This window comes from Mirounga leonina, unplaced genomic scaffold (genome assembly GCF_011800145.1).
Source record: "Mirounga leonina isolate KUSES-001 unplaced genomic scaffold, KU_Mleo_1.0 Mir_488, whole genome shotgun sequence".
In the NCBI taxonomy this organism is placed as follows: Eukaryota; Metazoa; Chordata; class Mammalia; order Carnivora; family Phocidae; genus Mirounga; species Mirounga leonina.
The window spans coordinates 11,143,667-11,166,157 of NW_023270777.1; the positions used below are offsets into that span (position 1 = coordinate 11,143,667).

At 60.5% G+C, this 22,491-nt stretch overlaps 1 protein-coding gene across 1 annotated transcript in view; it reads right to left on the reverse strand.

Annotated features, from left to right (window-relative positions):
• Positions 1 to 15,875, reverse strand: part of MYO15A (myosin XVA) — a 50,631-nt gene extending 34,756 nt beyond the window's left edge. The window contains exons 1-15 of the mRNA XM_034989740.1: positions 12,300 to 15,875; positions 10,161 to 10,243; positions 9,738 to 9,801; positions 9,040 to 9,149; positions 8,622 to 8,696; positions 8,279 to 8,369; positions 4,698 to 4,703; positions 4,270 to 4,373; positions 4,066 to 4,129; positions 3,054 to 3,167; positions 2,434 to 2,595; positions 1,211 to 1,324; positions 689 to 747; positions 472 to 595; positions 118 to 213 (exon numbers count right to left, since the gene is read on the reverse strand). Coding sequence (XP_034845631.1) covers positions 118 to 213; positions 472 to 595; positions 689 to 747; positions 1,211 to 1,324; positions 2,434 to 2,595; positions 3,054 to 3,167; positions 4,066 to 4,129; positions 4,270 to 4,373; positions 4,698 to 4,703; positions 8,279 to 8,369; positions 8,622 to 8,696; positions 9,040 to 9,149; positions 9,738 to 9,801; positions 10,161 to 10,243; positions 12,300 to 15,875 — 4,842 coding nt within the window. The remainder of the gene's footprint in view (positions 1 to 117; positions 214 to 471; positions 596 to 688; positions 748 to 1,210; positions 1,325 to 2,433; positions 2,596 to 3,053; positions 3,168 to 4,065; positions 4,130 to 4,269; positions 4,374 to 4,697; positions 4,704 to 8,278; positions 8,370 to 8,621; positions 8,697 to 9,039; positions 9,150 to 9,737; positions 9,802 to 10,160; positions 10,244 to 12,299) is intronic.
• Positions 15,876 to 22,491: the final 6,616 nt, after the last annotated feature.

The following is a 22,491-nucleotide window of genomic DNA, read 5'->3' on the forward strand; positions in this document are numbered from 1 at the left end:
GCTCCGCCTGATCACCCCCGGTTTGCCCTTAAAGAGCCAGCATTATCCTGTCTGGCTCCAAGGAGGCCCACTGGCCAGCCGGGAGGGGACAGGACTGCTAAGGGAGGCTCCGCACACCTGCTCCTCCTGGAAGATGATCTTGTTGAAAAGGTACTGAAGGTTCTCGTTTGCATAGTTGATGCACAGCTGCTCGAAGCTGTTGAAGCTCAGGTCCTGCCAGGTGGGCGGTGAGGCTGGGCTGCTCCCTCCTTGGCCAGTAGCTCACGTGTCCCCACCCAGGGCCCCGCTCCCCGGCCCCGGCCGCCCAGTGCCCCCCCCCCCCCCCCCGCCGCCTTCCGTGGCCTCGGGGAGTGCTTGTGCGTGAGTGAAGGAGAGGAGATCAGGGGCAGATGACGGTGTATGCTGTCGACAGCGAAGGGAGGGAGATGAGGCTTTATGTCCCCTGCCCCTCACCCACCCGTGCAGCCCTACCTCGAAGCCATAGATATCCAGGATGGCGATGGACAGCGTGTCCTGCTGGGGGGACACCAGTGCGTTGACCCGGGCGATGAGCCAGCCGAAGAGCAGCGCGTACAACACCTTGGCGATGGCGTCTCTGGAGCAGAGATGGTGCTGGGCCAGGTGGGCACAGTGCGGGGGTGGGGGGGGCAGGGATCTGGGGGTCGGGCGGGGAGGAGCAAGGCCTCACCTGGCATCCACGGCACTCTCCACAGTCAGCGGGGTGAAGATCTTCTCTCGCATTGTCTCCTGGGGAGGGATGAGGCCTCTGAATGACAGCGGGCTGGCCGCCACCTCCAGGAAGCCCCCGGAGGATCAGGGGGGGCATGGGGAAGAGAGCCAGAATGATGGTGTGACTGGTCTCAAGCACACAGCCGGCCAGGGGCAGAACACACACTCATCCCCCTTCCTCCTGGCTATGCTGCTGGCAGGGGCAGGGCCGCTGGTCTAATGGGGGAGACAGAGGCATAAGCAGACAGACCCAGCTAGATCAGCCTTGGGAAGGGACAAAGGGCCGGGGGCTGTGAGAGCCCAGGGGAGGTAATGACCCAGATATGGGTCGGGGCGGCTCCCTGGATGGGGGGATGTCTGCATCAGGTCTTGAAGGATGAGTACGTGTAGGAAAGGGAAGAGCATTCGAGGTGGAGGGAGCAGCCTACGTTGTCCAAGTGCAGGCAGGAGGCTCTGACAGCTCCGGGGCCCGGGGACTCACGGTCACTTTGAAGGTGATGGCCTTCTGCAGGCCCTCGGGGGAGATCTGCAGCAGCTCGGCCACGGCCTGGATCTCCCGGGCACTCACCACCGAGGCCGTCTCCTGCGCATCCGTCTATGCCAAATACCAACAGCATGTGTTTTAAAGTAGATAACTCAATTTAAAGTTCATATAAAAAACATAAACAAGCTAGAAAAACCAGGAAAATTCTGAGATAGAAGGAGAGTGAAGGGGACCCTACAAGATAGTCAAACACGTTATAAAGTTACAATAATTAAAACACTGTAGAGAACTTTAGGGGCGTCTGGGTGGCTCAGTCGGTTAAGCGTCTGCCCTCAGCTTGGGTCATGACCTCAGGGTCCTGGGACGGAGCCCAGGGTTGGGCTCCCTGCTCAGCAGGGAACCTGCTTCTCCCTCTCCCTCTACCCCTCCCCCTGCTCGTGCTCTCTCTCTCTCTCAAATAAATAAATAAAATCTTAAACAAACAAAACAGTGTGGAGATAGACACACAACACAGTTTAATGAAGCACAAGAGGAAATCAAGAATTAGGCATAAATGTACGTGAGAATTTAGTACATGATAAATATTTATTTCTTCAATTACAGGATTAGGGTAACTGAATAATTGTACGGAGAAAAAAAAAAAAAGGAATTGCGTTCCTACCTCACACCTTATGGGGATAAATTCCTGACAAACCAAAGATTAAATGTGAACACACACAAACACACCATAAAAAGTTTTGAAAAAAATGATGGGAGAAAGCTGTTACAATTTTAGAGAGATAAGTGTCTCTCTAAAAATGATACAAAATCTAAATTTTATTTAAGAAAAGATTCATAAATAAAATACCTGAAAAATCTACATGGCAAAAAACCAAACCAAAACAGAACAAACCAACCACCAAGCAAAACACCAATAAAAAACAAAAACAAAAAAACACCTGGATACAAATCAAAATACAAATGACAAGCCAGAAAACATACTGGCAATTCCCATCAAGGACAAAAGGTTGGTTTCCTTCTCATATGTAAAAAGCTCTCATACATCAATAAGAAAAAAAGAGGAGTGACCCCAATGGTGGGGGTGGGGGTGGGAGAGAGAACAAATGAAATGCGCATGGCGTACCCCGGAAAGGCAAATATCCGTGTCCCCCAAGCCTCTGAGGAGATGACCTGTGTCCTGAGGGTGCCAGGACCCCACGGCAGGCTGTGGGCTCTCTCACCTCATATTTCTCGAAGTAGACGTTGCCCAGGTGCAGGATGGAGGCCAGGATGCGGAAGATGCTGTCCTGGTCCTCACCACTGAAGCCCAGCACCTCCATAGCGGCCAGCAGCCGGCGGAAGTCATTGGAGTCACTCTTCCCTGAGATCTCACAGTTCCCGCCCTGGCCCAGGGCAGGGGCCGGGTGTCAGGGACCCTGGGCAGGCACTCCAGCTCTGTTCCACCCCCACGGGCCAGGAGGCAGGCCCTGATCAAGCGCTTTATATATGTTCGCTCATCTAGTCGCCACTACATCCCTAAAAAGTGGTCTTATGCTGTCCCCATTTCACAGATGAGGAAACTGAGGCACAAAAGGGGAAGTGCCGTAACTCCAGGCTGCTTAGCTTTGTTCTAGGTTATAGAGAAATGAAGTCAGGGAGGTCTCCTCTTCCCCCACTTTGGACCCTAAAAATGCCTGTCACCCTTGTCGTGATGAGACACTTTAAATCCAAAGTCGTGCCCCCCCCTCCCCATCACCTTCACAGGCTGTTAGGACACCATGAGTTGGTTCTCTCAGCCCGCCCAGGGTGATGGGGCAGGGGTGCCAGGCCTGGGGGCCCCTGGATGCCTGCCAGTGCTCACCTGGTTCAGGTAGTAGTAGGTCTCAGCCTCCTGCAGACTGAAGGCCTGCCGCAGCTGGGCGGGCAACCCGGCTAGCAGCTCATAGAAGATGTGGTAGTTCCTTTCGTTTTTGGCCTGCAGGGTGGGTGGGTGGGTGCAGAGAAGGGAGCCACCCACCTAGATGAGCCCCTGACACACATACAAGGCCAGGTGTGCCTGCCCATGCGGATACAGGTGAGACCGGGCACCTGGGACGAGTGAGCCCCCAGCCTGGCTCTGACTGGGGCCGGGGCCGGGGGCGGAGAAGTGCTGGAACGCTGGTCAGGATTTAATTTTGTTTGGAGGACTAAGAGAAAGGCAGCCTTTCTTCTCTTGTGCAAACCGGGCCTGCACACCTCCACGTGCTCTGTCCGTGGCCCAGATGTGCACACACGGGGCCTCCTGCTGGTTTACTCAGCCAGGGTGGCTGAGCGCCGACTGCACCCCAGGCCCTGTTGTAGGCCCTTGAGATCCAGCGGGGAACAAGGGACACAGAAGCCCTCGACCTCCTGGAGCCCAGCTGCTAGCTCCGGAGATAGACACCCACCCAGCAAGCCGCTGGGGACAATAAGACATGTCCGACAGAACAGAGTGCTCTGGGGAGAAATAACGCAGGGAAGGGGCTGGGGGGTTCTGGTGGGGTGGAGAGGGGCTTCATCTTAAATGGGGTAGCTTCCCTGAGCAGGTGCCATTTCAGGGAAGACTTGGAGGAGATGAGGGGTTGGGTCACGTGGGTGTCTAGGGGGAGGGGTGCTCAGAGGGAAGAAATCGTAGGTACAAAGGTTCTGAGGCAGGATCATGGCTGGTGTTTCAGGGACAAGAAAGGGCCAGTGTGGCTGGAGGGGGTGAGAGAGGGGAGATCACATGCTCACACAGACACACATCCCTGTTCATTAATTCAGCATTGCCCCAGCCCCACCAGGTGCCAGGCTCTGAGTATCTGCCTAGCCCCAGCCCGTCTCAGCACACGAGGGCCCGGGGGGGCCTGTCCCACCTGAAACACAATCCTGGATTTCTCGAGCAGGTACTGGGAGGTTATGGCACCAGAAATCACGCCCCTGGGGAGGGGGAGCACAGTCAGCTTGTGCAGGGTAGGGGGGGTGGGTGGGGTGGCTGGCGTGGGCACTGAGGGGCTGCACCAGGACATGGGGTGCACCGCAAGGCCTTGCGGGGCCCCTCCCTCCACCGCCCCACTCACCCTTCCAGAAAGACCTCCACGAACTTCCCGAAGCGGCTGGAGTTGTCGTTCCTGACGGTTTTGGCGTTACCAAAGGACTCCAAGAGGGGTGTTGCCTCCAGGATCTGGACCCCAGAAGATGTGGGAATTGTTCTGGGGGCCTGGAGTAGGGAGCATAGCTAGGGCCACCCCTAGGTTTTCGCAGACACGGACCTCCCCTAGGGCCCCCTGTGTGAGGGGCAACTGCAGGTGGGCTCCTTGTAGAATCCTTGGGTCTCCCCAGTGCCCCCCAACACCCCTCATGCTGTCAACCCCCACATCAGGCCACAGCTACCCTCTCCCAGCCCCCAGCCCCTCCCACAGCAGCCCCCAGCCAGGACAGGCCGCTGGATGCCCCTTCCTGCCCATCCTGCCATCACACACACACACACACGCACACTCCCAAGTACCTTTATCTTCAGGAGCACCCAGGACAGAGGAGGAGGAGAGAAGAGCAAGAACAGAAGCAGGTCACCTGTAGCACTGAACCCTCTCCCTCCAGGATGCCAGGGGCCTTAGACCATGGAGGGACCACCAACACCTCTGGGCTGCTGGGGTGGGCAGGGGCTTTGCCAGGTGAGAGCAAACCCATGAACCTTCGAGACCCCAGCTGTCTGGGCCTGGAGACTGCAGTGTGACCCCAGGGTGTGGGAGTCTGCTGGGTCTACCTGCCAAAAGGTTCTGGGGATGTCCTCTTTACCCCATCCCCGTGGCCACCACTGCTGGTCAATCACCTGGGCTCCCGGAGGAGCCGCCTTCCTGGATCCTGGCCTTGCTCCCTCGGGGGGTCCTTTGAAAACCTGTGTTAGGTCATGTTTCCCCTCGTGGCTTCCACGTCACTCAGGCTCAAAGCCAAGCCCTTGCACAGCCAAGCTCCTGGTTGGTCCCATCTCCCCTTCTTCCCTCCCTCGCCCTGCACAGCCCACCTGACTCACCCAGGCCCACGCCGGCCTCTGGACCAGAGTTCTCTCCTTCTGTAGCCCTCTGCTGGCAAATCCTCTCACTTCCTTGTATCCTGTCTCCCCGCCCCCCCAACCCACACCACCCCCCCGCCTCCCAAATGTAAGCCTCCACAGGCAAGAATCTTTGTGTGCAATCTCTGGGTCTCCAGCATCTACACCGGACCAGGAGCATCGGAAGCCCTCAAACAATATCTGCTGAACGGATGACACAAGGACCAGCATTTTCGGACCGCAGAGCTGCCCAAGCCAGAGCCAGTCCCAGCTCCCGTGTATTAGGCAACCACCACGTGCCAGACCCTTTGCCCTAATCATATGGCTGTTAACCACCCTGCAAGGTAGGTACTGATGCACCCATTGCACAGATCAGGAAACAGACTTGGAAAGGTGAGGTAGTGTGCCCGGGGACTCCAGAGTCCAAGAGAGAGATCACAACACCGCGCCAAGCATGCATGTATCTGTGTAGACAGCGTTCTCGGGCTGAGTCATTTCCTCGGGATAAATTCTCAGGAAAGAAGCAGGGAAGGCCCGCTCTCTGCAGAAATGTTACTTTGGGGAAGGTGCCAGTTCCCTCCATCTATTCATGCTCATGGTCCCGTTTAGCCCAGGAAATACTATGTCCATCATACAAAGGAGTAGACTGCGGCCCAGGCGAGAGTGGGAGCTGGCCTTTGGTTGTTCAGTGAGTTGGGGTCTGCCTGGACTTTGGCCTATGCTATCCCCTAGTCTGATATCCCCGTGCGGACATCTGAGTGTGGAGTGAGCCACTCCTCTGTCCCTAATGCCCAGCCGGGGGCTGGGGAGAGGACTGCTGGGCTGGACGGGTGAACATGTGGTCCTGTGGGGCCCTCTAGCTCAACCCGCAGGTCGGGGGATGGCCTGTGGTTTGGGCTGGGCAGCATCCAGCCACCTTCCACCCCCGGGGAACACTTGTCGCATTCCCAGCCCAGAGGCAGAGCCTGTGGCCCGGGCCTCGGCCCATTGAGGCACAAGTGGGCCCAATGAGGACGGGTGGCCCAAACCAGTCCAACAAGAGGAAACCCTGAGACTTTTCTGGGCACATTGGGAAGTGTGGGTGGTACACTGTGGCACTATCTTGCTGATCGATGGGAGAGAGGTTGAGAATGATGCCCCTAGATGGGGAGGATGGCGCCCAAACAAGGGACATCGTTTAAGACCCCGGATCCAGCCATACCTAAAACCGACCCTAGGTAAGGACTGTCAGATTACGTGAGCAGGGCAGAGTGGCAGCTAGGAAATGAGCCCACAGCATTGCATCTGGCAGGCCCGTCCTCACACCTACGGAAGGCCTGGCACAGAAACCCCCAGGCCCAGCCACGTCCCACCACTCTGACCGTCCTCCCTCACCCCTGCCGAGACCGCTCTCTGCCTTGAGCTTCAGATCCCACCTCCTCCGCCCCCACACTTCCGGACATGGGGTAAGTGCTCTCCCTTCCCAGACCCCAGTTTCCCAGTCCATAAATGGACACAAATGTACCTGCCTCCCGGGGCCCGTGTGTGGGTCTAGTATGACCCCATATCTAAAGCACCAGACGTAGGAGGGCTCAAAGCACACATTTCCCTGCCTACCCAGCCAGTCCTTCCGGAAGTCTACACTTAGAGGTTTTGAAAGCCCCACCTGGAGCAAAGGGAGGTTCTGGAGTCTGAGTTGCTGGGCCTTTGCCTCCAGCCTCACCTTCCCTGAGTTCCAGGCTCATGGTGTATCCACCAATTTCCCACCATCTCTGTAAGGACGCCCAGCAGATTCCTCAGGAGAAAAGACTGCCTTTTCTCCACAGCCCTGCCCACATAGCCAATGGCAGCTCCACGCGGCCTATGGCTCAGGCCAAATGCCTGGGGTTGCCCTTGGACCAATCCCCTCTCTCACACCCCAATCGGGTCCCTCGGCAAGTCACTGGCTGCCCTTGAAACTGCACCTGGGGGGCACCTGGGGGGCTCAGATGGTTAAGCACGGTCCCAGGGTCCTGGGATCAAGCCCCGCATCGGGCTCTCTGATCAGCGGGAAGCCTGCTTCCCCCTCTCCCACTCCCCCTGCTTGTGTTCCCTCTCTCGCAGTGTATCTCTCTGTCAAATAAATAAATAAAATCTTAAAAATATATATAAATAAATAAACTGCACCCGGGTCTAGCTGTGCTCACCATCTCCGTCACTATCTCCCTGGCCAAAGCTACTGTCCACCCTCACCTGGACTCCACGATGCCACTTTGCCATCCCCGGGCACATCAGACCTCCTTGCACCCCAGGGCCTTTGCACTTGCTCTTCCCTCTGCCCGTCTGCTCTTCCGTGAGATGTCTTCAGGGCCCACTCCCTCACCTTCTCAGTAGAGCCTTCACTGACCACCGTGCTTCGAATTATGACCCTCCAAACTCCCCACCCTCCTCCCTGCCTTTTTTTTTTTTTGTCCACAACTTCCCGCCCTTTCACATACACATAATTTCCTTGTGTATTTCTTTCCTTCTGTGTCCTCTACTGTAAAGAAATTCCCGTGAGGGTGGGAGCATTTGTCTGCATTGCTGCTGCCTACTTCCTCATCACCTAGCCCAGGCCTGACACACAGTATGTCCCCAGGAAAGCTTTACCGAGGGTCTAAAATTCTCAGGTTTGGAGGACCTAGCGCTCTCCACAATGCTCCAACCCTGCACTTCCCCCAGTCCCATGTCCTCAGTGCCCCAGCATCTCCTGCAGCCCACCCCCATGCCTAGGCCCATCCTGCCTCTTATTCTACCAGGAAGGTGAGGCTGGGCAGGAGAAATGGGGCTTCTGCTCTGGCCAGGCCCAGCAGGGTGGGAACCAGAGCTGCTCTGGAGCATAGGCAGGAGGGAACTCCCCTGCAGCCATACCCTGGGTGGGGAGGGTGGTGGCAGAAAGAGCTGGGGTCCTGGGAGCCCTCCCAGTGCAACCCTGGCCTCAGCCTCTCCATCCTCCGAGTGGGGCCGAGGAGAGCACTAAGGGGAGCACTAAGCTCGGGAGTCCCGGGGAGTCAGGCAGGCCACGCAACGGACAGACTCACCTGCTGCGTGATGCCTCGTTTCTGGTTCATGGCGGCCAGGTAGCGCAGGATCAACTTGGTAGACTCAGTTTTTCCAGAGCCACTCTCTCCGCTGACGGGGCAAAGGAGCAGAGTGAGCACCCACCAGGTCTCTGCCTCTTCTGGGCTCCCCTCTACCCTTACCCTTCTTTGACCTCCTATGGCACAAGAGGACATGGGTGGGCTGGCCCAGAGACACCGAGTGATTTTTCCCAGCTCCCACAGCGGGTCTGGCCTGATGCAGACCTGTCATCTGAGATTCCTCCCATACATTCCCCCACCCCCACCCTGCCCCACGCACACGGAAATCCCCAGCCTGACCCACCTGATGATTATGCACTGGTTCTGTTTGGCATCAAGCATTTTGGCGAAAGCAAGATTTGCAACTGCAAAGAGGTGCCTGCAGAGACGGGCCACAGGTATCACTGAGACAGGACCCTGCCTCTCACACCCCTCAGGGGTCAGGTAGGAGAGCATCTCTGTCCACCCAAGCAGCCAGGTCTGCTCCACCCTTCACCCTGGGGAAATGCTCCCTGCCCCAGTCTGGTCGGAGCCACAGTGGCCTCCAACCTAGGGAGGGCTGTGGCCAGACTCGGAGAGAGACCACTGGGCCGAACAGGTGGGCTGCTCACCGCTAGGTGGCCCTACCCTTGGCTCAGGGGCAGGCGGGGACTCGCTGAGGTCAGGCAGAGGGACCCGGGAGAGCCCAGGACAGCCCCCTCCCCATCCCCAGAGACACTCACGGGGGATTTTCGCCCAGGGCCCGCCCGCTGTACTGCTCCACCTGCTCTGGGCCATAGATGCCGAACATTCGATACGGGTTCACCGACACCAGGATGCTGCCGATGTAGGTCTGCCGGGCAGACAGTGGTCTCAGGGCTTATGCCTCCTCGTGGCCCGCCTCCCCTGCTTCCGGGAGCCTGTTTCCATGGGGCCGGGTGTCTGGCCGCCTAGCCTCCGTGTTTGCGCCTGGGGCCCTCTCACAGCTCGACAGGTCATCTACTCTGGTTGGGGAATTTCAGGCACTGTACCAGGCTGAGGCTCGGAGAAGGCTAAAGTGAGCAAAACCCTACAGCCGAGAATCTGCAAAGGCGGCTTTGTCAGCTGTCATGTACTTCATTTACGCATAGTCAGGGCCAGGCTCTAGAAGCTTCTGCCTCGAAGTGAGGTCAAATCTCCACTGCCCGGAGTGGGCTGGGAGTCGGGAGCCCAGGGCATTCTGAGGCGTCCAGAGCCCTTGTGGGTGGCACCCACCATCCTAAAATTCTCTGTGTTAGGATTTAGGATTTTAGAACCCCAGGCCCTAGCATGTTATACTCAAATGGCAGAAACCTCAGAATTCAAACCAGAGGCCACAAATGGGGGCTCAGCAGAGAAATCTGTGCTTCCCACTGTGGCCCCACAAGGCAGCTACCTTTCTGATCTGAGCCCCGGGACTTACATAGATGAGGTTCCGTTCAAATCTGGTCTTGAGATTGGACAGCACGGTGGTCTCCTGGAGGTCTCTGGGAGGGCATGAAGAGGGGACATCTGGGCCCACAGAGAGGCAAAGTGATTTGCCCAAGGTCTCCCAGCCAGGAAGTGGTGAGGCTGGGATTTGAACTCAGGCCTGTGTGACTCACAGCGCGCTCTCTCTCTCTCTCTCTCTCTCTCTCTCTCTCTCTCACACACACACACACACACACACACACACACACACAGACTTTGTAACACTGCATGCCCCCCACTTCGTAGATGAGAGCCTGGAGGCTCTGGAAACATTCCAGGAGGTGAGAGGCACCCCGAGCAGGAGGAGGCGCTCTGGCCAGGAGTGGGCAACCCCGTGGTGACCCCTTGCCGACGCCCCCCGCCCCACTCCACTCACTCCAGCTGCGTCATGTCCTCCACACCATCCTCCCGGCACTGCTCGCGGAAGCGTGTGGTGGGCAGGTTGCGGATGGAGTGCATCTGTCAGAGAGAGTCTGTGGTCGGCCTGGTTGGAGGGTGCCCATGCCTGGCCGCCTGGCCCGGACATGCCTGGGACTTGCTCCTGTTGCGGAGGAGAGAACCTCAAGGCCAAGGCCAGGCCGGGTCCTGGGGCCTCCTTGCTGTGGAATACTGTAGCCCGTGGAGGCTGCATGCAAGCTTTACTCATGGGGACACATGCCTGCCCTCTGCCCATGTGTTCCCTGTGGCAGGTGCTCCCGTGTGTTCCCAAGTATCCTTGACCTGGGGGCGAGCACACACACACACACACAGTTCCCTGCCTGGAAGTCCTCCCAACCTCATGCTCTCCCAGTGCTGACACCCTTTCCCCGGGTGGACCCCACATCTTTGCTTATGTGACAATCTAATGAATACCCATGTCCCGGTGGAGGGGGCCTCGGGGAGGGCGGACACTGAGACTGTCCCACTCAGCATCCTACCCCTGCATCCATCCCAGGGCAAACACGTAGACCCCCTACACTCAGACCCACAAGCAAAGGCATTTGCAGCTCATGCAACTCTCACACACACCCGTGGTCTTGCAAAATGCCCGTGGACACGCGTGCAGGCCTGGGCTGCCTGGCTAGAGACACTCACACGCGTAGGCACATGCTCTCAATGTCCAGCTGACCCATTCACAAGTGTGTGGAGGGCCGGGGTGGTCTCAACCACAGCTGGGCGGGGGGGAGGGGGTGTCTCAACCCCCACCCGTGGGCTGCGGGATCTCCACCGGGCCCATGTACGTGCATACTCGCGCCACCAAGGATGCCACATTTGCTCAGACCCTGGCACACACACCGTACACATGCCCACTTTCCTTGTTTGGCCACAGTACGCCTAAGAACGTGTCCCAGGCATAAAAGCCTGTTTGTGTGCATCCCGCCTTTGCAGCCCCTCGGATCCAGCCCGCACCCTTCTGTGAGCAGGCCAGCCTGCATGCTGCATGCCTGTCACCAGGCCGCTAAGTAGGGCACAGCGAGTATCACCCTGGAGGCCCTGGCCTCCCGCCCACCCGTCTGGCCATGTGCGCCGGTGGCCACAAACCCTGAATAATTCAGCCACTCACGTATTCCAGGGTGAGGAGGGCCCAGGCATCCTTGCCCCTCACCCCTGGGCGCCCCGCGCCCCGCTCCCACAATGCTGCAGCCCACACGGCACGGGGCACCCGGCGCCGGGGCCAGGGTCCCCCCAGCAGCCAGGCCGCCCCGGTCGCCATTGCCGGGCCGGCCAGCCGCCCGCTCCCCGGGGCACCGTGTGCAGAGACTGAGAAACACCCGCCGCCCCGGCGTGCCCCGCCCACCCCAGGCGTCCCGGGGGAGTCTCCGGTGACCACCCCCCTGCACTGAGGGCCACCCAGCATCGGGCTCGCGTTCCGCCATGAGCATGGTAGCCAGGCACGAGCTTGGCACCCTTCAGACAAGCCACCTGCCCTGCACCGCACAGGGGGGCCCAGACAGACTCCTGGGCCGGCCCCTGATCCGCCGTGTGACCTTCTGGGCCTCAGTTTCCTCCCCATTCCATGAGGACACTGGAAGTTTGGTTCCTGAGCCCCTCGCCCTCGGACAGTTCAGAATCCTGCAGCCCAGGGAACTGCCCTTAAGCGGGAAGTCAAAAGAGAAAGACTCCAGCCCGGGGAAGGGTCAGCAGGTGGCAAGAGAAACAGTATGGACGTGGATGTGAGAATGGGACAGGGTGGACAGGCATGTCCTGAAGTTCTGTACTCAGACAAAATCTCTGAGGGGCTGCTGGGGACAGACATGCCAACCAGACTGGCCCAGAGCGCAGGCTGGGACAAGATCCCTTCCCTAAACTGACCGGGAGGAGTTTCTGGAGTCTCTGCACTGTGCCCACCTGTGCTGGGCATCCTCTTGTTCAATCTCCCAGAGGCTCTGGGAGCCCAAAGGCTGTTTTCCTCAGGTTACAGATGGGAAGACTGAGGCCCAAGCAGGCGGTGGCTCACCAGGATCGTAAGGCCGTCTCCTGCCCTGTCTCTCAGGACCGAACCCCCAAACCCTCCCTCTGACCTATGCCCTCATACCTTGTTCCACCAGCTTTTGGGGCCAACTTCGTCCCAGGGGCCCCCATGGGGCAGGGAATTGGCTCCAGGGCCCAGGCGGCAGGACTGGGGGCTGGTGAGCACTCGTGGCCAGGGTCGATGGGCCTCTGCCGGCCTCCAGAAACAGGACCAGAGCAAACTCCAGGCTCTTGGCTTGGGGCAGGGCTCTGGGTCCTGGGTCACCTGGACAGGGGGCTGCAGGGCGGCAGGACGAACTCGCTGGAAAGCACTGAGCTTTTGCACCTGTGGCATGACCACCGCAAATCGCCCAGGGCCCGCCTGGCGCCGCTCACCCGCCTTGGGCAGGGGCCCTGGGGCCCCAGTGGGTGCCAAGGGGGCTGGGACACTGGGCAGTGTCCCCCAGCGGCGCCATGGTGGCCACGTGGCTCTCATCTTATCACACGTGGCCAGTGGGTAGGAGAGGCTGAGCCTTAGCGCCTTGCGCTCTGGCGGGGAATCCTTGGGGGGTGTCGAGGTCCAGGGCTCAGGCTCTGCTGGTGGCTGAAGCTCCCCCAGAGTGGCCTCTTCTTCCGGCTTCTCAGGGATCAGGCTGGCTGATTTTACCAATGGTCCAGGCCCTGGGTCGTGGTATCTACCCAGGAAGACACTGGTCAGGTCCGAGGCTGCTTCCTCAGGCCGCGAGGCAGGGCACGGCACAGGGCCCACGTGCTGGAGGAAGGGGTTTTCGGGCACAGGGGGTGGCCTGGAAAAGCCACGGCGGCTGCCTGCACCTCCTGGCCAGGGTGAGGGTGGGCGCGGCGGGCGCGGCATGTCCACGTCCCAGCGGGGGGCCAGTGGGGGCACCGTCCAGGGTGTGTCTGAGTCCCCAGACTCGCGCCGGCTCTCCCGGGGCTCAGGGGCAGCTGCCGCCACGGGCCAGGAGCCAGCGCCGGGAGGCGGGGGAAAGGGCTGGCGCACCCGCGGCTTCACGGCCCTGGTGGGCGGCTCACTGTGGCGGCGCCACGCGTGCGGGAGGCGCGAAGGCAGGTTGAAGGAGCGGCGCCGCGAGCTGTGGCCCAACAGAGGGGGCGGCGAGGGCGGCCGCGGGGAGCCCAGCACGGGCGAGCGGGGTGGGCCCAGGCGCCCAGAGAGGCGGCGCGGGGTCGGGGGCTCCCGCAGCGAGCGGGGCCGGCGGGGCGGGGGCGAGCAGGGAGGCTGGAAAGGCGGGGCGCGGAGGGACGGCTGAGGCGACGGGCCCCCCGCGGGCGAGCGGTAGCCCAGGCGGGGCAGGCTCCTCAGCGAAGGCTGGCGCGAGGGCAGCGGGGTCCAGGGAAGGCCGAAGGCCGCGGGGCGCCGGCGGGAGCCCCTGCAGGAGGGCCGCGGGCCCGGGACGGCCAGCAGCTCGGGGGGCGCCTCGGGGCTCGCGGGAGGGGGCTCCACGAAGGCCCACCAGCGGGCGGGGGGCGTGAGGGGCACGTGAGCCGGGGCGGCCCAGGGCGGCGGGCGCCGGCGGAGGGAGCCGTCGGGCGGCGCGGGCGGGGGCAGGCCGGAGAGGGCCGGGGCTAGCGGCGGGGCGGCGGGCGGGCGGAGGAGCGCGCTCCAGCGGGAGGGCGGCCGGGGCGCGGGCGCGGGCGCGGGCGGCCGGCGCGAGTTGTTGTTGTTGCGAGCCCGCGCCTCGACCCTGCGCAGCACGATGGGCGTGCCGGGCCGCTCGGAGTCCATGCCGGCCAGCTTGTGGCCGAAGCGCTTGTAGGCCGCCTCCCGGACCGCCGGGCCTCGCAGCCGCGCCTTCTGGCTGCTCCTGAGCCGCGGGATGGGCTGCTTTTCCGCCAGCGTCTTTTTGAGGAACCTCGCCAGCGAGGTGGCCGGGCGGGGCGGGCGGCGGCCCCAGTCGGTGCCGAGGCCCAGGCCGCGGCGGGCGCCGAAGGCGGACAGGGCGCGCTGGAGGTTGCGCTGGCGCGGCGGCAGGAAGCCCCAGAAGGGGTGGGCGTAGGGCCCCGGGGGCCGCGGGGGCGTCTCCTCCTCCTCCTCGTCGTCGTCCGCATCCCCCAAGGGCAGAGGGATGTCCAGGGACGGGGGCAGGGACACGTCCAGCTTCTCCTTCCCGAACAGCTTCACCTGGGGCCGCGGGAAGAGGCGGAACCTGCGGATGAGGGACAGCTTGGACCTGGCGGGCTTGTCCATGCCTTGCTGCTCGAAGAAGGCCGCACTGGGCAGGCGGAACGAGGTGCTCTGCCGCTCGCCGCCCGCCTCCTCCGGCTCCTCCAGCTCCGCGATGTCATCCATGGCGTGGGCGTACGGGTTGTGGGGCGACAGGATGGGCGGCGGCACCCACGGGTACGCGAAGGCCGGCTCCTCTGGGTAAAGATAGGGCGCTTCGGGAGGGTAGATGGCCGGGTCCCCGCCACCGTAGATGTCTTCGGCGTAGGGGACGCCATAGGGGGCGCCATAGGGCACCCCGTAGGGATCCAAATAGGGTACGTCGTACGGGAGGTCGTACGGGCGGTTGTAGGGCGGGTATGGCGCCTCATAAGGTGCGTAGGGGTCCAGGTCGTAGCCGTGCGGGTACGGCTCGCCTTGGTACGCATCGTAGTAGCTGTAGGGGGACGCGTACCCCGGCGGGGGCGCGTACGGGGGCTCGTAATCGTCGTAGCCGTAGCCGTAGGGGTACGTGGGGTAGTAGGGGCCGCCGTAATAGTCCGGGTGGTAGTCGTCGTAGGGGTCCTCGGGCGGGTACCCGTGGGGGTGGTCTCCGTAGGGCGGCCAGGCGGGGTCGTAGGGGTCGTAGGGGCCGTAGGGGCCGTAGGGGCCGTAGGGGCCGTAGGGGCTGTAGCCCAGGTAGGGCTCCTCCTCCTCGTACTGGTAGAGCGACTGCCGGTCGTAGTGGTCGTCACCCTCGCGGTGGTAGTCGTAATACTCGCCCAGGTCCTGGAAGCCCTCGAGCCCGTACAGCGACTTGCGGGAGCCCGAGGGCCGGAACGGGGCCTCGTCCTCGAAGGGCAGGAAGCCCACCGGCTCGCCGGACGCGTAGATGCTGTGGCTGCGGGGGAACCTCCGGAGGCGGCCTCCCTGCCGCAGGATGTCGGCGCCCGACGGGAAGGGCAGCTTGCGGGAGCCCACGCGGGAGCCCGAGCGGTTGAGCCAGGCGTCCAGCGAGGCCTGCTCGCTGCCGGACTCCTCGGCCTTCTTGATGAGGAACTTCTTGGTGAGCCAGTTGATGGCCGTGGACGCCTTGCTGAGCGACTGGGCGCGCGGCCGCAGGCGGCCGTAGCCGCGCCGGCCCGGGAAGCGGATGACCATGAACGACGGCTTCTTGCCCTTCATCGCCCGCTTCTTCTTGCCCACGCGCATTTGCGTCATGAGCTTGGACGTCGACTTGAGCACGGTGCGCGCCTTCTTCTTGCGTTTGGTCTTCTGCGGGCCCGTGTGCAGGCCCCAGAAGAAGGCCGACGCGCTCCGGAACTGGCCCTTCTTGGAGATCTTGGGCGTGCGGTCGCGGAAGCCCATGAACAGCCGCGACGTCCCCTTCAGGCTCCGTTTGGGCTTCTCCGGCTCTGGAGCCTTCTTCCCCTTTTTCGCTTTCTTAGCTTTCTTCTCATCCTCTTCCTCCTTTGCCATGGTGGCTGCCTGCTCCCCACCGGGGTTCGGCCCGTGTCACGAGCTCTGGGGCTTGGAGACAGAGGGACACGCTGCGTCTCCTGCCCGCCGCTGGACACGCGGCCTCCTCGGGCTGGGAGCAGCCGGGACTGGCCTGGGTGGCCTGGGGAGGGACAGCCAAGCTGCTTCTGGCTGCCACCGGGTTCCGGGAGGGCGGATCCATAATTCATCTCCTCCTGAGCCGCCTTGGGTTTCACCCCAACAGTGGTGGAAAGTGTGTGGGTGTTGTTTACCAGGGAGCAGGGGAGGCCTGGGCCAGGCCTGTGCTGGGGGCGACCATCTTGGCCTGAGAATCGCCCTGAGGACAACGGAGCTGTCGGGTCAAGCCCTCCCTGTGCCTCAGCCGCCTCAGCCCACCGAAGTGAATGCTTGGGTCACTGCCGCTTCACAGAGGGAGACTCTGAGTCCCAGAACAGGGAAGCCACCCGCGGGAATCCACCTAGCACATGCGTCCGGGGCCAGAGGGGAGCCACCTCTCCTGAGCCAGGGTGGGAGGTTCAAAGCCCGCTGAGTTACCTTGGAGGGGAACTTTGGACCCAGCAGGTCCTGGGCAAGGGAGGAGGGGAGTGGGCAGAGCAGGTGTCCAGGGCTGTGGTCAGTGTAACCAGACCTGGCCAGCTCTCGGGAACATGAATAATGCACTGGGGAGAACCGGGCTGCCAGCTCAGAAGGCAGGACAAAGTGGGGGTGTCTTAGTGGAACTCCAGCAGGGCCTTGCGAAGCCCCACGCCGGGGGGCTAGGGTAGCAAAAACAGAGGGTGGGTCAGTCCTGGCTCTGACTCTTAGCTCTGCTGGCGACTGGCTGTGTGGCCTCGGGAAATCCCTTTGTCCTCTCTGGGCCTCAGTTTCCTCATCTGTAGGATGGGAGTGATAAGCCATGCCCTGTCTCCTTCATGAGGAAGCAAGACTGGATGGAGCTGCTGGGTGTCATAAGTGGCTGGAGATGCCACATACATGGCTCATATCTGGGTTGCCTCCCCAGCCCTGGCCTCTCCTCCCTGTTTCTGCCCTTCCTGAGAAGGCAGTGTTCTTGTGGCCCCTGCCTTCTCTGGGTGCAGCTGATTGCTCCAGTGTGGACATTTGACCCCAAGGCCAGGTACCCACTGTCTGGCCAGTGACCAGTCCACTTTGGAGAATCTGCATCATAAGTGGTAGTGGCTGTTGCTCGTTAGTGGGTGTGGGGGGGGGGGGGGGGGGTTGGGGGGTGTGAACTCAGGGGCAGCAGCTCTGGGACCTGAAGCCTCAGGTTCTCTCCCCGCCCCTCCCTGCCCAAAGATCAAGGATCTGGACATACTGGGCTCAGAATGGCTGAACACAGATCTTCAATTAATGTTAGGTGAAGGCAGGGGCTTAATTGAGCTGACCCCAGAGCCTGGGCCTTCCAGGAGTTTTGGGGGCTGAAGGTCCTGCTTCAACCCCTGGGCAAGCCAGAGACCCAGGCAGGCCTCCATCCATCAGGCACCGAGGTCTCCACGGTGCTTAGCTCTGACATGTCAGTAGCGATGGCCCAGGCCGTGTCCCTGTCTGGGGCTCCCACCTGGATAACAGCCAGCCTGGCCTCTGTCCTTGGGGTGCTGTAGCCAGCACGCATTCGCTGTTTGTTCATTCATGGGCCAGGCACTATCAAAGCGCTGGGGATACAGCTGAGAAGGAGACAGAAAAACCCTGCTCTTGTGGAGTTGACATACAGGGGTGGGGGGATTGTCAACAAACAAGGAAAACAAGGAGGAGCTATAATTGGTCAGATGGTGATGAGCGCTGTGGGTTAAAATAAAGCAGGGAGGGGGTGTATGTGCAACAGTGATTAGGGACTGGGGAAGGTGACACTGGGGAGTGACACTGGGGCCAAGAGCTGCAGGAGGTGAGGGAGGGACCCCTGGGTGGAGCAGGAGGGCCCTGATGTGATGGAGAAGCAGTGAGACCGGGGTGACCAGAGTGCAGTGAGAGGCGAAGGTGGGAGGTGAGGTCAGAGGTCAGGGTGAGGACTCAGCCTTGACAGTAAGTGAGGGTGGCGCAGTGAGAGTCTTGTGGCAGAGAAGGGGTGGAATTTGGCCTCAGTCTTCCCAGGACCCCCCTGGCTGCTTCAGGAGGACAGAGGGCAGGCGGCAAGGGCAGAAGCAGGAGACTGGCCTGGAAGCCACTGTGTGTGGTCCAGCTGAGCGACCCCGGGGGCCTGGCCTGGGCCGGAAGCAGCAGAGCTAGGGGGCAATGGTGGGACGCTGGTACATTTTATAGGCGGAGCCAATAGGATTTACAGGGACGTCATGAGTACCTCCGGGGTTTCCTTCCTGCACAAGGGGAAGGATGGAGATGACACTGGCACTCTCAGCTGCCCCTTGCTACCTACACCGTGGTGCGTTCCACGATGGAGTATTACACAGCCGTAAAAAAGACCATAGACAATCTCTGTATGTGGATAGGGGACGATCCGCAGAATCTGCTAATGACCAGAGCACGGCGCAGAACAGTATTGACTACAGTTCACCCCCGGGCCTCCTTTCTTGTAACAAGTGTGGGGGAAGGAATATAGATTGCTATTTGCTTTTATTCACATGTAGAAATACTGAGAAAGATATTCAAGAAATTGATGAAAATGGTTATCCGGCTATAAACCTTTCTGTATCATTCAGATTTCTGAACCATGTGAGTGCATTAATGGAAAAAAGAGAGTGGAAACACCCCATTAGAGGGGCTCTTGGAAGAATGTCGGCCTGAGACCACAAGACACAACCCCGTCCCCCGGCTCCATGTGACATTTGAGGAGACTGAGGCTAGGGAGAGCGGGCGGGGTAGGTTCGGGCTCAAGGACATGTCCCAGAGCCACATCCTTTGTCTGCTCTAAGTGGAGGGTCCTCGGTTCAGATGAAGAGACTGATGTTCAGGGAGGTGAACCGTGCTGCTGCAGGAGGGCCCACGGCGCTCCAGGGAGCCCGGCAGATGTGGAGCGGGGTGGCTCAGAGCCCTGGGTCAGGTCCCGTTCCTGTCCTGGATCTGACCACAGCAAGTCATGCAGCCTCTGCGCCTAGGTCTCCTCGTCCGTAAGTGTGGGCGCTGATGGCCCCTTCTCCGTGCAGGGCTGATGCAAGCACTGAATTCGAGAGCCTAGCCTGGGGTAAACTGCCATCATTATGGCATCCTGTCTGCTCTGGGCAGGTGGTCTGGGTTACTGTGGGCAGCAGGGCCTTCTCCCATGGTCCTTTCTGGTCTCTGGGGCCCAGGCTTGCCCCCAGGCTATGGGGAGAGTGGCCCCAGTCAGCCAGGGCTGCCCCTTCTCCGGTGGGTGTGGGTCCCATCTCCCTCTCAGTGTCCCGGCCTCGGCAGCATGTACGGGGGGGCTGTCGGGGGTCAAGGTTCTCACCCATCCATTCATTCCTCAATGTTGGTTGTGGGTCTCGGTGCCAGCCACTGTGTTGGGTGCTAGGGGCTCCCACAGTTGAGTGGAACCAGCCACAGTCTCTTGTGTTCGTGGAACTCCCAGGGTCACAGGGACACAGACTTGAAGCAAAGAGCCACCCCAAGGGGGACACTGCTAGCCATGAGCAGGGCTCTGGAGGCCAGGCCCACCACAACCCTGGTGGGCGAACAGTGCATTGGAAGACCAGGAAGGTGCCCCTGAGTAGGTGACCCTGAGACAAGATCTGAAGGATGAGAGGGAGCGAATCAAATGAAAGAGGGAAGAGTGTTCCAGGCAGGTGGAACAGCATGTGCAAAGGCCAAGTGGTGAGAGGGGCAAAGGGATGCAGAGCATGTGGAGTGAGAAGCGGCCAGGATGGCAGGAGGGACCTGCCCCATGAGACCTGGAGGCTGGGGTGGGATTTTGGTCTCTATCCCTAAAGTAGTGGGGAGCCTCGGAAGGGTTTTAGGCTGTCAGGAGTGCCAAGACCACATATGCATTTTGAAAATAACAAAACCAACACTGGCAAGTTTTACTGTGGGCCAGGGTTGATCTGGAATGCTTTGCTCTAGTATCTTACTAGATTCACATGGTATGTAAAGTGGGAACTGCTCTTCCCATCCTGTAGATGAAGGGCTCCGGATTAGAGAGGTTCCATCACCCAGCAGAGAACCCCCAGCGAGGAAGTGAGAACTACCCGGCCACACAGCATTCCTTCAACCCTCACTGCGAGTTCGGGAAGTAGGTACTATTCTTCCCACTTTACAGGTGGGGAGACAGGCCCAGAGAAGTCTAGTGAGTTGCCTGAGGCCACACAGCCTGAAACGGGATTCGAGCTTGGAAAGTCTGGCTCCTGAGTGTCCATGCTCTCAACCACTGCCTCACATTGCTTCTTGGAAAGTGGTGTGGGAAAAGCTTTTGGGCCACCGTGTGGCGAAGGATGGGGTTTGTTCTAGGACTTGGGGGCACCATGGGATGTCCAGATGAGGAGTCAGGGAAATTTAGATCCACAGGTCAGATGAAACAGAGGCAGAGTGTGGGGGTGAGCCTGTGTAGGAGGACAGAGCAAGAAGTAGGGGGTCTCCCACTCCGGCCCTTACTGACTGTGCCAAGCTTGCTGGGCCAGGTAAATGTGGTTAGAAATGGTCGCTGTCTAGAAACGAGTGACATCGGGCCGGGGCAGGAGCTGTTTAGGCAGCATGTTGGGGAGAGCTGGTGGGTGAGATTGACATGGGGGAGGGGTACTTGGAGGAGCTAAGCCACGAAAAGCAGGTGGCCACAGGGAATGACATGTCCAGGGGCTCATAATTTTTTCAGTGGACGAGGCGCACAGACAAAAGGCCGGATGAGGGTGCTGTGAGCCTCTGAGTCAAGGAGAGAGGCCTCAGGAGAAACCAACCCTGCCATTTTGATCACAGACTTCCAGCCTCCAGAACGGCAGCATGTACGGGGGGCTGTCAGGGATCAAGAAACCAATTTCTATTGTCTAGGACCGCCAGTCTGTGATATTTCATTATGGCGGCACGAGCAAACTAATACAGATTAGTTGGCAAATCAGTGGGACCGACCCAGGAGAGAGAGAGAGAAATTGAGACAAACAGAGGGAGGCTGAGTCATCCATGCAGTGTGAAGGTGTGAAGGCCCAGAGGAGGTGGCCTGGACTCGGCCTCTTCATCATGGAGGTGTGGATGAGCCGGAGCGTTTGGAGAAGATGAGGAGTTTCCCAGCTGGGGTTCAAGGGGAGCAGAGGCGGTTAGAAGAGCTGCCGAGGGAGCACCTGAGGCAGGCCTTGCTGTGGGGGGACCCTCCGCAACAGATGGTACAAACGCCCCAGCCCCGCTCCTGGGGCCAGGCCAGAGGGGATCTTGAGGGCAGATGAGCTTTAGCGGGAGGGATTCTTGCAAAGGAGGTTTCTGAAATGAGGAAGCATGGAATCTAAGCTGAACAGGAGGGACACGGACAGAAACACACAGATGTGGATGAATATTCATGCCCTGGGCTCCTTTGCCCCCCCCCCCCCCCCAGTCATATCAAGCTGCAGGCTGGGCCCTCTGGGAATGCAGCCCTGTGGTCTGTGGACGGGCCTGAGTGAGGGCGTGGGTATCATTGACCTTCACGATCTTCTGAGCAGGAAGGGGCTTCGGATCAGCCTGGCCGGAGCCTCCCCGCACAGAAGAAGGCCCAGGGAGGGTGAGCGGTGGGAACAGGGTGGCCGTCTAGGGCGGGGCCCAACGCTTGGCACTCACCCTGGTGGGGGGGGGGCAGGGACCTCAGGGGCTCTTGAGGGGCTTCTTCAGCCCTAAGGACACCCCTCTGCAAGCTGTCAGTTCACACCGACCTGGGTGTGCACGGTATGTGGTTCCTTCGGCTCTCACGCGGGTCCAGACAGCATAACCATGCCAGCCACCCATCCAGAGAGCCAAACATTCAACACAGAGAAGCAGATTGCCCGGACCTATGGACGCACAGACCTGGCCCAGGAAACAGCCCGTCCGTGGTGGGGAACACGGTGGCCCAGTGGCTGGAGACCCTTGGCAATGCCTGCCCGAAGCCCATACTGCCTGAGGACCTCTGGCCTCATCTCCCACCCTTTCCCAGCCGGCCTGGTGCACAGAATAGGCCTGGATCTGATGCTCTGTGAACAAGGGGCCCTTCCCTACCCGCAAGGCAAGAAGTAGCAGTGACCATCACCCAGGTGGAAACCCTTACGTGGGACCTCGTGGCCGGGCCTGGTGGCCGTGGGGAGAAGGGCTGAGGTAAGCCACGGAGCACTTACCTGTCTTGGCATCCGACCTTCACTGAGAGGGGAACTGTGTGGGCATCACGCCCATTTTATGGATGAAGAAACCGAGGCCCAGGGAGCGCCTCACTGTGAGTTAGGGGCAAGGCCCACTGCCCTCTCCCTTCTTCCCCTCCCTGCAACCCGGGGAGAGGTACTTGTAGCAGACCCCAAGGGCCCAGGGCCGGGCTCTTCTTACCTGGGTCCCGTGGCCTGCTCCCTGCCTGCATGCCGCCTAATGGGGGTCCTGTGGCTGGCCCCAGGAGCATGGCCAGCCCAGCAGAGCCGCTCAGTGTTGCGGGGAAAGGAGGCCCAGCCCACCACGCCGACCGCCTGGGGCCCCATGTATATTTAATGATGTCTATTATTCCTGTTTTGTCTCAGGAAAGGAGCCCGAGCAGCTG